The 12,392-nt window shown below is 47.9% G+C and overlaps 1 protein-coding gene across 1 annotated transcript in view; it reads right to left on the bottom strand.

The window, feature by feature from the left end:
- Positions 1-12,392, bottom strand: part of LOC141066950 (myomegalin-like) — a 397,502-nt gene that overhangs the window by 374,628 nt on the left and 10,482 nt on the right. Inside the window, exon 2 of the mRNA XM_073558018.1 lies at positions 9,127-10,519. Coding sequence (XP_073414119.1) covers positions 9,127-10,275 — 1,149 coding nt within the window. The 5' untranslated portion in view covers positions 10,276-10,519. The remainder of the gene's footprint in view (positions 1-9,126; positions 10,520-12,392) is intronic.

Below are 12,392 nucleotides of genomic sequence, written 5' to 3'. Positions count from 1 at the left end.
GAGCAGAGGCAGCGCCTCAGCACAAGGCAAGACCACTATGGCCCAAATGTGGCAAAGTTTTGTGTGTCCGCCACAATTGTCTACACCATCACTGACGGCTTCAGTCAGCAGGAGGCAACGTTTCCATCAGACTACATGTCTTGCCCTGTGAGTGTACTCCCAGATGGCTCTTCCCCTTCAAGTTTTGGGTCTCTAAGCTGGATACATGGCCAGAGCTTAGCCAGTATGCATTGGAGGTGCTGGCTTGCCCTGCTGCCAGTGTATTATCGGAACGCGTCTTTAGTGCCGCAGGTGGTGTACTAACAGACCGTCGCACGCGACTTTCTTCCGATAACGTCGACCGGCTTACTTTTCTGAAAATGAACAAGGCCTGGATCTCCCCAGAATTTGCCAGTCCTCTTCCCGACTAAATAATTGGTTGGCAACTGTATCCAGGTCTCCTGTTTGGTTCATGTTTCTACCACCTGAACTATAATCCCTGGGCTTCAACACAGCCAGTTGTCGCTTAGATGTGTCGTCTGCACAGAGAAAAACACTAGCTCCTGTGTTAGTGGGGTTCAGTAACGCCAGCTGCTCCCCTGCTATGTGGACGGCAAAGTCTCCTGCTCCATCCACATTCAAACTACTACTGATTTTTAACCCTGATCCACTTAGGCCTCTGGCTCCACTGTCTCTAGTATTTCCCCTGGCCTCCAATCCCGCCAGTGACAGCTCTTAAGTGGCGTCTGCATAATCCACACTTGTTCCAGTGTTACTTGGCCTCAGTCACGTCAGTTGATCCCCTGATGTGTGTCCGGCAAGGTCTCCTGCTCTGTCCACATTCCCATTAATAGTAGTGTGAATGAGGACAGGGCAGGAGACCTTGCCGGACACACATCAGGGGATCAACAGATGGGACTGCACCCAAGTAACACAGGAACAAGTGTGGATTGTACTGACGCCACCTCAGAGCTGTCACTGGCGGGGTTGGAGGCCAGGGGAAATACTAGAGACAGTGGAGCCGGAGGCCATAGTGGAGCACGGTTACAATCTGTTGTAGTCTACTACCTCTATAAAACGTGCTGCAAGTTGGCGTCAGTCAGCTCCATGCCTCATCCTGGGCTCCAACAATGCCAGTTGGTGTTCAGAAGTGCCGTCTTCACAGAGAAAAACACACTAGCTCCTGTGTCAGTGGGGTTCAATAATGCCAGCTGTTCCCCTGCTGTGTAGATGGCAAAGTCTCCTGCTACCTCCACATGCCAACACCATCAGGCCTCAGCCTGCTCCATGCCTCATCCTGGGCTCCAAAAACGCCAGTTGGTGTTCAGAAGTGCCGTCTTCACAGAGAAAAACACACTAGCTCCTGTGTCAGTGGGGTTCAGTAATGCCTGCTGTTCCCCTGCTGTGCGGATGGCAAAGTCTCCTGCTGCCTCCAACATCACACTACTACTGACTTTTAACCGTGGTCCACTTAGGCCTCTGGCTGTACTGTCTCTAGTATTTCCCCTGGCCTCCAACCCCGCCAGTCGCTGCTCTGATGTGCCGTCTGCACAATCCACACTTGTTCCTGAGTTACTGGGGCTCAGTCACGTCAATTGATCCCCTGATGTGTGTCCGGCAATGTCTCCTGCTCTGTCCCCATTCCCATTAATAGTTGTGGGAATGTGGACAGAGCAGGACACCTTGCCGGACACACATCAGGGGATCAACTGACGTGACTGAGCCCCAGTAACTCAGGAACAAGTGTGGATTGTGCAGACAACTCTGCAGAGCAGCAACTGCCGTGGTTGGAGGCCAGGGGAAATACTAGAGACAGTAGAGCCAGAGGCCAAAGTGGAGCACGGTTACAATCAGTAGTTGTGCGCAACCAATATAAAACTCGCTCCCAGTTGGCCTCAGCCTGCTGCATGATTGACCCCTGGGCTTCAACATCGCATGTGTCATGTCGGACGCTGTTCACACCACAGCATCCGGCAGGCAGAGGAGAGGTCTTGGGTTCCAGCCTCAGACATACATGCGGATCGGCTGGTCAGTTCTTTTCACCGTCGTCATCCGGACAAGCCGGGTCCTATGAGTCTTGAGGGCCCTGGGGTCCCTCGTAGAAGACGGGGTACTGTCATGTCGGACGCTGTTCACACCACAGCATCCGGCAGGCAGAGGTAGTTCCACCTCCAGCCACTATAGCCTCAGTGGCGCCGGCCTGATCTTCAGGCTCTCGGGGGTTAATCCTGCTGGAGACCAGGTTGGATGGTTAGTCACGCCCACGGTCTTTAAATAGTCATGCTGGCCTATGGGCGTCGCCGATTATAGCTTGTGTTTCATACCAAGTGGTTCCGGTCTGGAGTGGAGGTGTTCAAGAGAGAGAGATTCATATCTGGTGTCGTATGATCCGTCGTTATCCTTTCTCCTTCCCATATTTGTGTTTAGTTGTGCCCTGTTCACATTACTGTTTATTCCTGTGTGCGTGCGGCGCAGTGCAGTTTAAGTTCTCCCTGTCTGTCATTATTTGTGTGGGAGCTTTGGTGGTGACTTCTCACTGGGTGGAGGGTGGAGGGTTAAGTGCAGGGCTGAGCAGGAGATAAGGAAAGGTCGGAGGCTCAGGCATTTGCACCTTCAGCAAAAACCCTGGGTTGAGGGTCAGACAGGGTTTCCCCTAGTAAAGGGACACCACAGGGGCCCCGGGTATTTCAGCCTTAGTTGAACTAAGCCCCCGTGACAGCATGTTGCTGCTCAGAAGTGTGTTTGCCACGGGTACTCCCTCCTGCCCAGCCAGGTTCCAGCACCGTCAGCTGTTTCTCGGCAGAGCCTTTGGCCTAGGTGCCTCCTTCTTGGTATCCGAGTTCCAGCAACGTCTGCTGGTCCTTGGTAGTGCGTTTTAGCACAGGTACCTCCTGCTTAGAAACCGTGTTCCAGCACCATCAGCTGGTCCACGGTTGTGCCATTGGCTCTTGTTCCTTTTGCTGCCCCTCCGGGATCCAGCACCGTCAGCTGGTTCTCAGCAGTGTCTTTGGCACGGGTACTCCCTCCTGCCCAGCCTGGTTACAGCACGCCTGCTGTTTCCGGGTAGTGTCAACGTCACTTTGCCACTGATACGTTGTCCTGTCGTGTTGCGGTCGGGTTAGCCGAGTCTATGGTGCCTGCAGTTTCAGTGCTTCCTATGTGGGCTGCGGGTTCTGGTAACAAAGGCTGGTTCCATAGTGCCAATAGGACAAGCACTCCCTGTAGGACTGTGGGTTTCGGTAACTGCGGCCGGCTCGCGGCCTTGCAACTTTGTTTTTCATGGGTACCTTCTGCTACCCATCCGGGTTCCAGCACCATCAGCTGGTTCCCGGCAGAGCCTTTGGCCTAGGTGCCTCCTTGTTGGTATCCGAGTTCCACCAACATCTGCTAGTCCTTGATAGTGCTTTGGAGCACAGGTACCTCCCACTTAGTAACCGTGTTCCAGCACCGTCAACTGGTCCACGGTTGTGCCATTGGCTCTTGTTCCTTCTGCTGCCCCTCCGGGTTACAGCACCGTCAGCTGGTTCTCGGTAGTTCCATTGACTCTTGTAGCTAATGCTACCTATCCGGGTTCCAGCACCGTCAGCTGGTTCTCGGAAGTGTCTTTGGCACGGGCACTCCCTCCTGCCCAGCCTGGTTCCAGCACGCCTGCTGTTTCCGGGTAGTGTCAGTCACTTTGCCACCAATACGTTGTCCTGTCGTGTTGCGGTCGGGTTAGCCGAGTCTATGGTGCCTGCAGTTTCAGTGCTTCCTATGTGGACTGCGGGTTCCGGTAATAAAGGCTGGTTCCGTAGTGCCAATAGGACAAGCAACAAGCACCCCCTGTAGGACTGTGGGTTTCGGTAACTGCGGCCGGCTCACGGCCTTGCAACTTTGTTTTTTTCCTGGGTACCTTCTGCTACCCATCCGGGTTCCAGCACCATCAGCTGTTTCTCAGCAGAGCCTTTGGCCTTGGTGCCTCCTTCTTGGTATCCGAGTTCCAGCAACGTCTCCTGATCCTTGGTAGTGCTTTGTAGCACAGGTACCTCCTGCTTTGAAAGCGTGTTACAGCGCTGTCAGCTGGTCCACGGTTCTCCCATTGGCTCTTGTTCCTTCTGCTGCCCCACCGGGTTCCAGCACCGTCAGCTGGTCCTCGCTAGTGTCATTTGCTCTTGCAGCTTCTGCTACCCATCCGGGTTCCAGCACCGTCAGCTGGTTCTCGGCAGTGCCTTTGGCCTAGGTGCCTCCTTCTTGGTATCCGAGTTCCAGCAACGTCTGCTGGTCGTTGGTAGTGTTTTGGAGCACAGGTACCTCCTGCTTAGTAACCGTGTTCCAGCAACGTCAGCTGGTCCACGGTTGTGCCATTGGCTCTTGTTCATTCTGCTGCCCCTCCGGGTTCCAGTACCGTCAGCTGGTTCTCGGCAGTTCCTCAGCCTTCTTGTACCTTCTGCTACTTTTCCAAGTTCAAGCTTGTGGAAATGGTTTTTGATTCTCACTCTGGATCTCCCTGACAATGACCCTGAAGATGATGACCCTGAAGACCACACAGAAGAATACCTAGACCACCAGAAGAAGACTAAGCAGTGTATGGGGGTGAGTCCGTTCCTCCTCGTGGTGCCCCTGGAAAAGGCCTGTTGCTGCAGGCCAAACTGAACGCGGACAAATCCTGTTGTAAATCTTTTGTGACAGGCTGAACGGAAGGTGTAATCTTCAAACTTTTATAGATAACAACTACAGGAATGCCTGACACAAATAAGAATATGATGAAGAAGAATAGGAAGAAGATGAAGAAGTAGAATATGAAGAAGAATAAAAGAAGAATAAAACAAGAAGAATAAAAGAAGAAGAAGATACTGCTGCTGCTGAAGATGATGAAGGAGAAAGTGTGGGAGAAGTAAAAAAGGTGAAGAGCATGGAAGTAGTGAAACATACATATCTGACAAAAAATTAAAGACTTTAACATAGTCAATATCTTTGTAACTACGAACGTCTTTAAAAAAAACACCAAAATCCTGCTATTCCATTTGATTGGGCTAAAGCTCTATGGCTTTAATGTCTCCTACACCTCCCACAATACATTCTACATTATTATTAGTTGAATGGGACTTCCGGGATCGGAATCGGCGATACCCGATACTTTTTTTAGATCGGCCGATCCATTCCGATACGATATTTTTCAGTATCGGGTGGTATCGCTCAACACTAATCAGGACACCAAAAAAACGTTGCATTGTCCGTTCGGTGATCTCAGCGGACGCCAAAATTTTGGCAGATCGGCAGAAATACGGATGCAACGGACGATCCTCAGTCAATATTCGCCGATAATGAAAGTCAATGGGGGAAAAAACGGATCCGCCAGGATAAATGGCGGATCCGTTTTTTTTTGCAAATCGGCGGATTTTGACTGATGGTGACAAAAGGATGTGTGAAACAGGCCTAAGATTCTACACAGTATCTCAAAAATGGCAAAAAATGCCAACCAATGACCGCTGTCAGTAAGGAGGGGCTAATACCTCATTTTTGTTCAATGCTACAGCTAGGGGTGTCCTACACTGGGACTGGGGACAGAAATGGGGACACTGGTAAAGTAACAAAGAGGATGAAACCATTTCACTTGTAGGCTTCATTTTAGCTGTGTTTTTGAAGAATTTCTTTCAGGCAGAACAGTGCGAAGGACACATTATTATTATTGTTAGGTATGTGGAAATTCCCAGAGCTGTAATGATGGACAGGTATATGTAAAGTAGAGGCAGTTTTAAAGAGAATCAGTCAGCAGGTTTTACCACCTAATCTGAGAGCACCCAGATCCAGCGATGTGCCACATACTGGGCTGCTGGGTAGGTTTTTATAAAATATCTGTTGTATCAGCAGGGGATCACCACTAGAGGACTAGTACACTGCTGCCACGGAGTCCTCCATATTTATGCATTCTGTATAACCCTGCCCTCTACACTGATTGGCAGCTGTCTGCCTATGCACATACATATATACACAGGAAGCTGCCATTCAGTGGTGTGGGTGGGGATATACAGAATTCACCCATCCAAAAATTGATAGATCTGTAGCAGATAAAAAAGGGATTCTGAAAATGACAGCAAGCAGCTCAGTAAGGGACACGTCACTGAAATCAGAGTCTCTGCCCCTACATCATGCTGCTCTCAGCCTGGGTAGCAAAACATAGTGACATATTCCTTTTAAGATGATGGTTTACTGTTTATTACATGTTAAAATTCTATGACTGGATATACCTAATTTTTCCGGCTATAAGACGCACTTTTTTCTTTCAAAAATGTGGAGGAAAATGGGGGGTGCGTCTTATAGTTCGGATGTACTGGCTCTCGCTGTGGTGGGGAGGTGGGGGAGGTGTTTCGGCAGAGCAGCGGGTCACAGATGCAGGAGCCGGCTGCTGCGGCTAACTCCTGTGCCCACTGCTAAAGAGAAATGAATATTCACTGAATTCCAATGCCCATGGCCGTGGAGGGCAATGAATATTCATTTCTATTTAATCACGTCTAGGTATGATTGGCCCCCACCCATATCCTGGTGTGCATGGCCCTAGCAAAAAACATTAAAATAAAACAAACCATTACACTTACCTTCCCGGCACTCCCTCTCAGCATCTCGTTCCGATGCTAGCAGCTGCTTTATGCTTGTAATCAGCGCATGGCAGGGACGTTGTGCACTGCTTGCAAGCCGAAGAGCAGCTGCTGGATTACTCACTACTCTGCACGCCAGGACTGTGTGCGCAGAGAGCAGTGAGTATTCATTGTTTTTCAGTAGCGCGCAGATTCAGCCGAAGCCTTCCTGCAACTGTCGGTGGACACGTGTGCCACTACTAAAGGGAATGAATATTCACCGCATTCCATGTCCATGGGAGTGGAATGCGGTGAATATTCATTTCTTTTAAATGAATACTCACTGCTCTCTGTGCACACAGTCCTGGCGTGCAGAGCAGTGAGTATTCTGGCAGCTGCCCTTCGGCTTGCAAGCAGAGCATGACGTCCCTGCCACGCGCTGCTTACTAGCATAAAGCAGCTGCTAGCATCGGAACGAAATGCCGCAAGGGAGTGCCGGGAAGGTAAGTGTAATGTTTTTTTTTTATGTTTTCTGTTGGGACGATGCATAGCAGGATGGGGGTGGGGGCCAATCATACCAGGATAGGGATGAGGAGGGCCATGCACACCAGGATAGGGATGAGGAGGGCCATGCACACCAGGATAGGGATGAGGGGGGCCATGCACACCAGGATAGGGATGAGAAGGCCATGCATACCAGGATAGGGATGAAGGGGGCCATGCATACCAGGAAAGGGATGAGGGGGGCCATGTATACCAGGAAAGGGATGAGGGGGGCCATGTATACCAGGAAAGGGATGAGGGGGGCAATGCATACCAGGAAAGGGATGAGGGGGGCCATGCATGCCAGGATAGAGATGAGGGGTCCTTGATGCCAGGATAGGGATGAGGAAGGTCATGCATACCAGAATAGGGGATATCAAGTACAGAATTGACCACATTTTTGCTTCAATTTTTTTTCTTCTAATTTCCTCCTCTAAAACCTAGGTGCATCTTATGGTCTGGTGCATCTTATAGTCCGAAAAATACTGTACTCATGTAACCAACTTAACATGCTTTCTAGGTATAAAATAATGACTGCATGGGTCAAGTCCCGGAGTCGGCTGAAATCACATTCCTGTTGAATCTCTTAAATCACCCTGGCGCTATTAAGTAAATTCCCGAAACTTTAGCCGATTCCTACTGTGATATCAGCATGAGAGTCAGGACGCCCCATACACATATATTGTGGCCGGTCCCGGTGTTTGCCGAGTGACAACTCCAGCACAGGGTCACGAAACCCCCGGGGCTACTGGGTTACATGCCCTTTCTAATACTATACAGGTATTAGTGTATGTATAGCACACAAGAGTTATTTCAGCTCACCTCACTGTTTCTTTGCTGGCATGATGCAATCTGAGCACGGATTAGTCTCTGCAAACCTGGAGAATGTTCCAAAAAATGGGGAAATCCAGCTCAAAGGATAAAATAATTTTTATTTCAACTTTAGTAAAATCATTAGTCCAAAGGGCAGCTATGTACAAATAGGTATACCCAATGAAGGGAACTACCTTGGACTGAATTGCAGAGCACCTGGGTGCGCTTCAAACACACAGGTTCTTAGACTCGGGATCCTGATCCATTTTTGGAACATTAGTGTATGTATACATGCAGTGTGAGGTGATTTACAACTTGCTGAACAATATGCAATTTATCAATGTCCAATTATACTAGCAAACATATTCGGCCACTTGGTCTGTGCACTCACATCAGTACTTGTTCCCAATGCAGCTCACATTTTACTTTCTGAGATGGTCAACTTTACAGAGAGGCAAATAACCCCATATGTAATTGGAGTGTAGAAATGACAGAGGATCAGACGGAAACTGCCAGACTCCGGGAGAAAATGCACCATCTCACCAACAATTACGGGTGCACCAAATGTGCCTGAAGGTAAAAGGCTTGTCTGTGAAAGACGCCAAATGATATACAAGGTGTGACTACTAGGGAAACATTTTTTACACATCCTGTTAAGGTTTTTCCCCTTCTCAGGCCGGAGTCACATTACCGTATAACAAGGCTGAGTGTTAGGTGATTAAACATGGCATAGCACTCTGCCCACTGTTATTCTATGGGGCAGCTCAGATCTGTGATTATTTTCTATGCTGCGATTGGCAGCGAGACTCGGCTCACTCGCATCCATATAAGTCAATTGGTGGGTGTGAAACATCGCACTGCAGTTGGATGTGACCCGAGTGCAGTGCGTTTCCCACTGACACCAGTAGCAGAGGAGATGGAGAAGTTACTTTCTCCGTCTCCTCTGCACCTGTGCTGCAGTACTGTCATGCGAGAGGATTGGAGCACAGAGCACTGACACTTGGCTCACGCTCGCAGGAGAGCAGGAGCTGAGGGTCTTTAGAATATTGCATCCCATGCTCTCACATCAGATGCCATACGCTAGTGGGACCCCGGCCTTAGACGAGTTCTACACGCATGATTGTATACATACACAAGTACGGTACATACAGTACATAAGAGGAGGGATAATGTTGTCCTATGTAAAGTGGAAGGTATCTCACTCACAGCATGAAGAGTAAAAGATGAGGTTTAGTACCTGCATATCAATTGGAATGTAATCTTCATAGACATTGTACCACAGTTCATGATGATCAGAAATCTCAGTAAGGAAGTCTTGAGACGTTTTTGGAGGGGATTCGCTTATACTCTCCGGGAAGCCGAGCCCAGTGTTTGATACGCTGGACTGAGCACTATTAAGGGTACTGGTCGATTTTAGTATTGAACAACTTTTTACAGGTATTTTACTTCCCTTTGGACTTTGGACCGGTTTGTAGTTGAACATTTTATCAAGACTGAGTGCTAGATCTAATTTTCTTAAATATCCAGATGTGCTACCAGCATAGGTACATGAAGAGAAATGACTCTTGTCCATGTTTGATCTGATTATCTCCTCAGCTTTTTGTAAGTTACACCCTGGATCCTTGGTATCTGGAAGCGATTCAGCAGAATGTGCAGAAGACAATCTGTCTAAGCCATCTCCATCTGTCACAATCTTATCGTTTGCAGACTCATTTTCTGAAGTATGAGGAATGGTTACTAGATCATTATAAGTGCTGGTGCATATGGACATTTGACCAGAAGAAATATTCTGAGCTATCCTCCTAGGTACTTTGCAAATGGCTTCATAGTCCGAATCAGCCACTCTCAAAGAAGAACATCCATGACATTTCCTTGGGACAGCTGCTGTGCCCTCGTGGTGTGAACAATGTTGAATTTCTTGGCTAGCTTCCTCCAATTCTGTCCAGTGTTCAAATCCAGAAAAAGCAAAATCTTCCTGCAGAAGAGCTGTATAAGAGTACTGCACTTCAGAAAGGTGTGCAGCCCTACTAGCACCATCACCTGCCCTGGCCTCCAGGCCCTCTTCATTGTTGTGTTTTCTGTAGAGGCTAGCTAAGCAATGTTTAAGTCTGTCCTTCTCAGAAAGAAGCTTCTGTAATCGTTCAATTGAGAGGGCTTCAATGCGTGCAATCACGGTATCGAATCTGTAGAAACGTTCAAGCATAAAGGCGCATTTGCTGCAGGCAAATTCAGCACTGCCATCACGTAAGATTTCCTTACCCAAAACGTGGGATAATATCACTTGAAGATTTAGTTTCGCAGTTGAATGAAAAATCCATCGCCGCTGATTTCCACAAAGGTCTCGGCTACAAATCCTGCACACAGCTTTCATCTTTAAGTCCAACATGAGTCTGAGCTTTAAATTTGCAAATGCCACTTAAATCAGATTTGGAAGACGCCTGAAGCAGCAGTATTACAGGTAGCAGCTGTTATGCAGACTTGCATTTGCACGTAATTCTATATTACTGGAGGAATTCCATAAAATGTGCGGTTTATATGGTTTCTTAACACTTTCACTCAAAATATCTGTTAACAAAATTGCAGCAAAATTTCATCCTTCTCTTACTTTCCCTTCAGATAATGGTAAAAAGCTGTAGTGGAGGAAAGAAATGACAATGAAACAAACAATTCTGGTCATGTATCTTCCTAAGCCAACATATCTCTCAGGTAGAAAAGTAAAGATGCAGAAAGCAAACAACTATTACCAGCTGTCTGCTCAAGAAACCATAAAAACAAGTGGTCCCAGAAAGTTCTGTGCTAGCCACAGGATGACAGGTGGGCTCAGACTCATGGGACCCTACCGATTTCAAGAACAGGAGTCTTCTGTCCATCATAATTGGAGTGCAGAGTATTCAAGACCACCATCTATAGGTCCATGAGAGCAGTAGTGAGCTTGTGTGGCCCCAAAACCCACAGACAGTGCTCACACGGGGCGGAGAGGATCCATGTTCAGTGTGGGTCCCAGAAGTTGGACTTCCCACAATCATACAATTCTCATCTATCCTTAGTATAGGCAATAATAAATCATACAATTCTCATCTATCCTTAGTATAGGCAATCATAAATGCTGTAGGAACCTATCATTAGGGTTTCCCTATTCATGGTGGGCCATTTATATGGATTCACCTGGATGGGCCATTTATATGGATACACCTAAATAAAATGGGATTGGTTGGTGGTATCAACTTCCTGTTTGTGGCACATTAGTATATGGGAGGGGGAAAACTTTTCAAGATGGGTGGTGACCATGGCGGCCATTTTGAAGACGGCCATTTTGGATAACACCCAGGTATATCCATATAAACGGCCCACCCTGTATAAACTAATAGCACCACTTTAATCCCTCCTACACGTCACTCCAGTAATCTGTGTATAAACCTCCACTTCCCCACAGATCCATGAAAATCGCTTTTATAATTCTCCCCTGCAGTATGTTTATCAGCACAGACTGCTCCGATGGGTGCCCCATGTCTTTGCTCAGCATCTCGTTTCACTGTGCAATTGCCGACCCTCCTGTCTTTTGATGAAATGGAAGGTATCTCACAATGCTGAAAATCTCGACTCTGTGCAGTTGAAGGCAGAGCAAAGTCCTGTAATGCGCTGGCTTAACTTCAGGGTTATCGTCTCCCTCATGGGGCAGAGTGAAGCGCGCCCGTGCAGGTCTGTGCTTCGCCTGCACAAACTCAAGATTTGCAGCAATGAGTAGATGATATAGGAGACGGAGATGGCGGGGATAGAGGAGGCGCTAAGCTCAGACCTGCGACTCCCATCAGACCTCTCTGTGCCGAATAGCACACAGTGAGGGGGAATTAGATTGCAGGGGAACGGGGGTGTATCTGGCTTGCCAACTGTCCAGAAATTAAAGAACAGGCCGTAAAATAGCGCACTTTTTTGCCCTGTCTGGAAAAAAATTGTAAGGTGTATGTGATTTCTTTGAAGCTGAACAAACTTATGCAGATTATTATGACTGTAATTATCACCATTTGACAGAGAATAATGTAGTGCTCTGTAGCGCTTATAGCTTGGAAACAGGAAATATATGAAATGTGAATTGCATTACTACTCTAGAAAATTAGAAAAATTGAGAATACTTAGCTCATAAATTGGCCAATTCATGTGTACACAGCAGCCACGATAAGGCGATTTTCAATGCTGGGAACCTGACAAATGTGAATCCTCTGAAGCCTAAGGGAAGGTAGGATTCTGCTGTAATTAAAAACGCCTGAGGCTAATGGTGGAGTGCTCTGTCAGAGAGCCTATGTATACAAATATCAAAAGACTGACCGGCACATCCTAACAGACACCAGGTGAGAACAGGTGATTACTAAGGCCGCTTTCACACTTCAGGCTTTCGGTATCCGGCATGGTGCAGCGAAAAACCAGACTACCGGATCCGGCCGCAAACGCAGACACCGGATCCTTCTTTCTGCCGGATATATTCCTGGCAGAGAAGGTTTCCGGGCA

Source organism: Dendrobates tinctorius, unplaced genomic scaffold (genome assembly GCF_039654945.1).
Source record: "Dendrobates tinctorius isolate UK_male_01 unplaced genomic scaffold, ASM3965494v1 ptg000012l, whole genome shotgun sequence".
Lineage (NCBI taxonomy): Eukaryota > Metazoa > Chordata > Amphibia > Anura > Dendrobatidae > Dendrobates > Dendrobates tinctorius.
The sequence above is the reverse complement of the archived record's forward strand: the minus strand, read 5'-3'. Positions and strand labels throughout refer to the sequence as shown.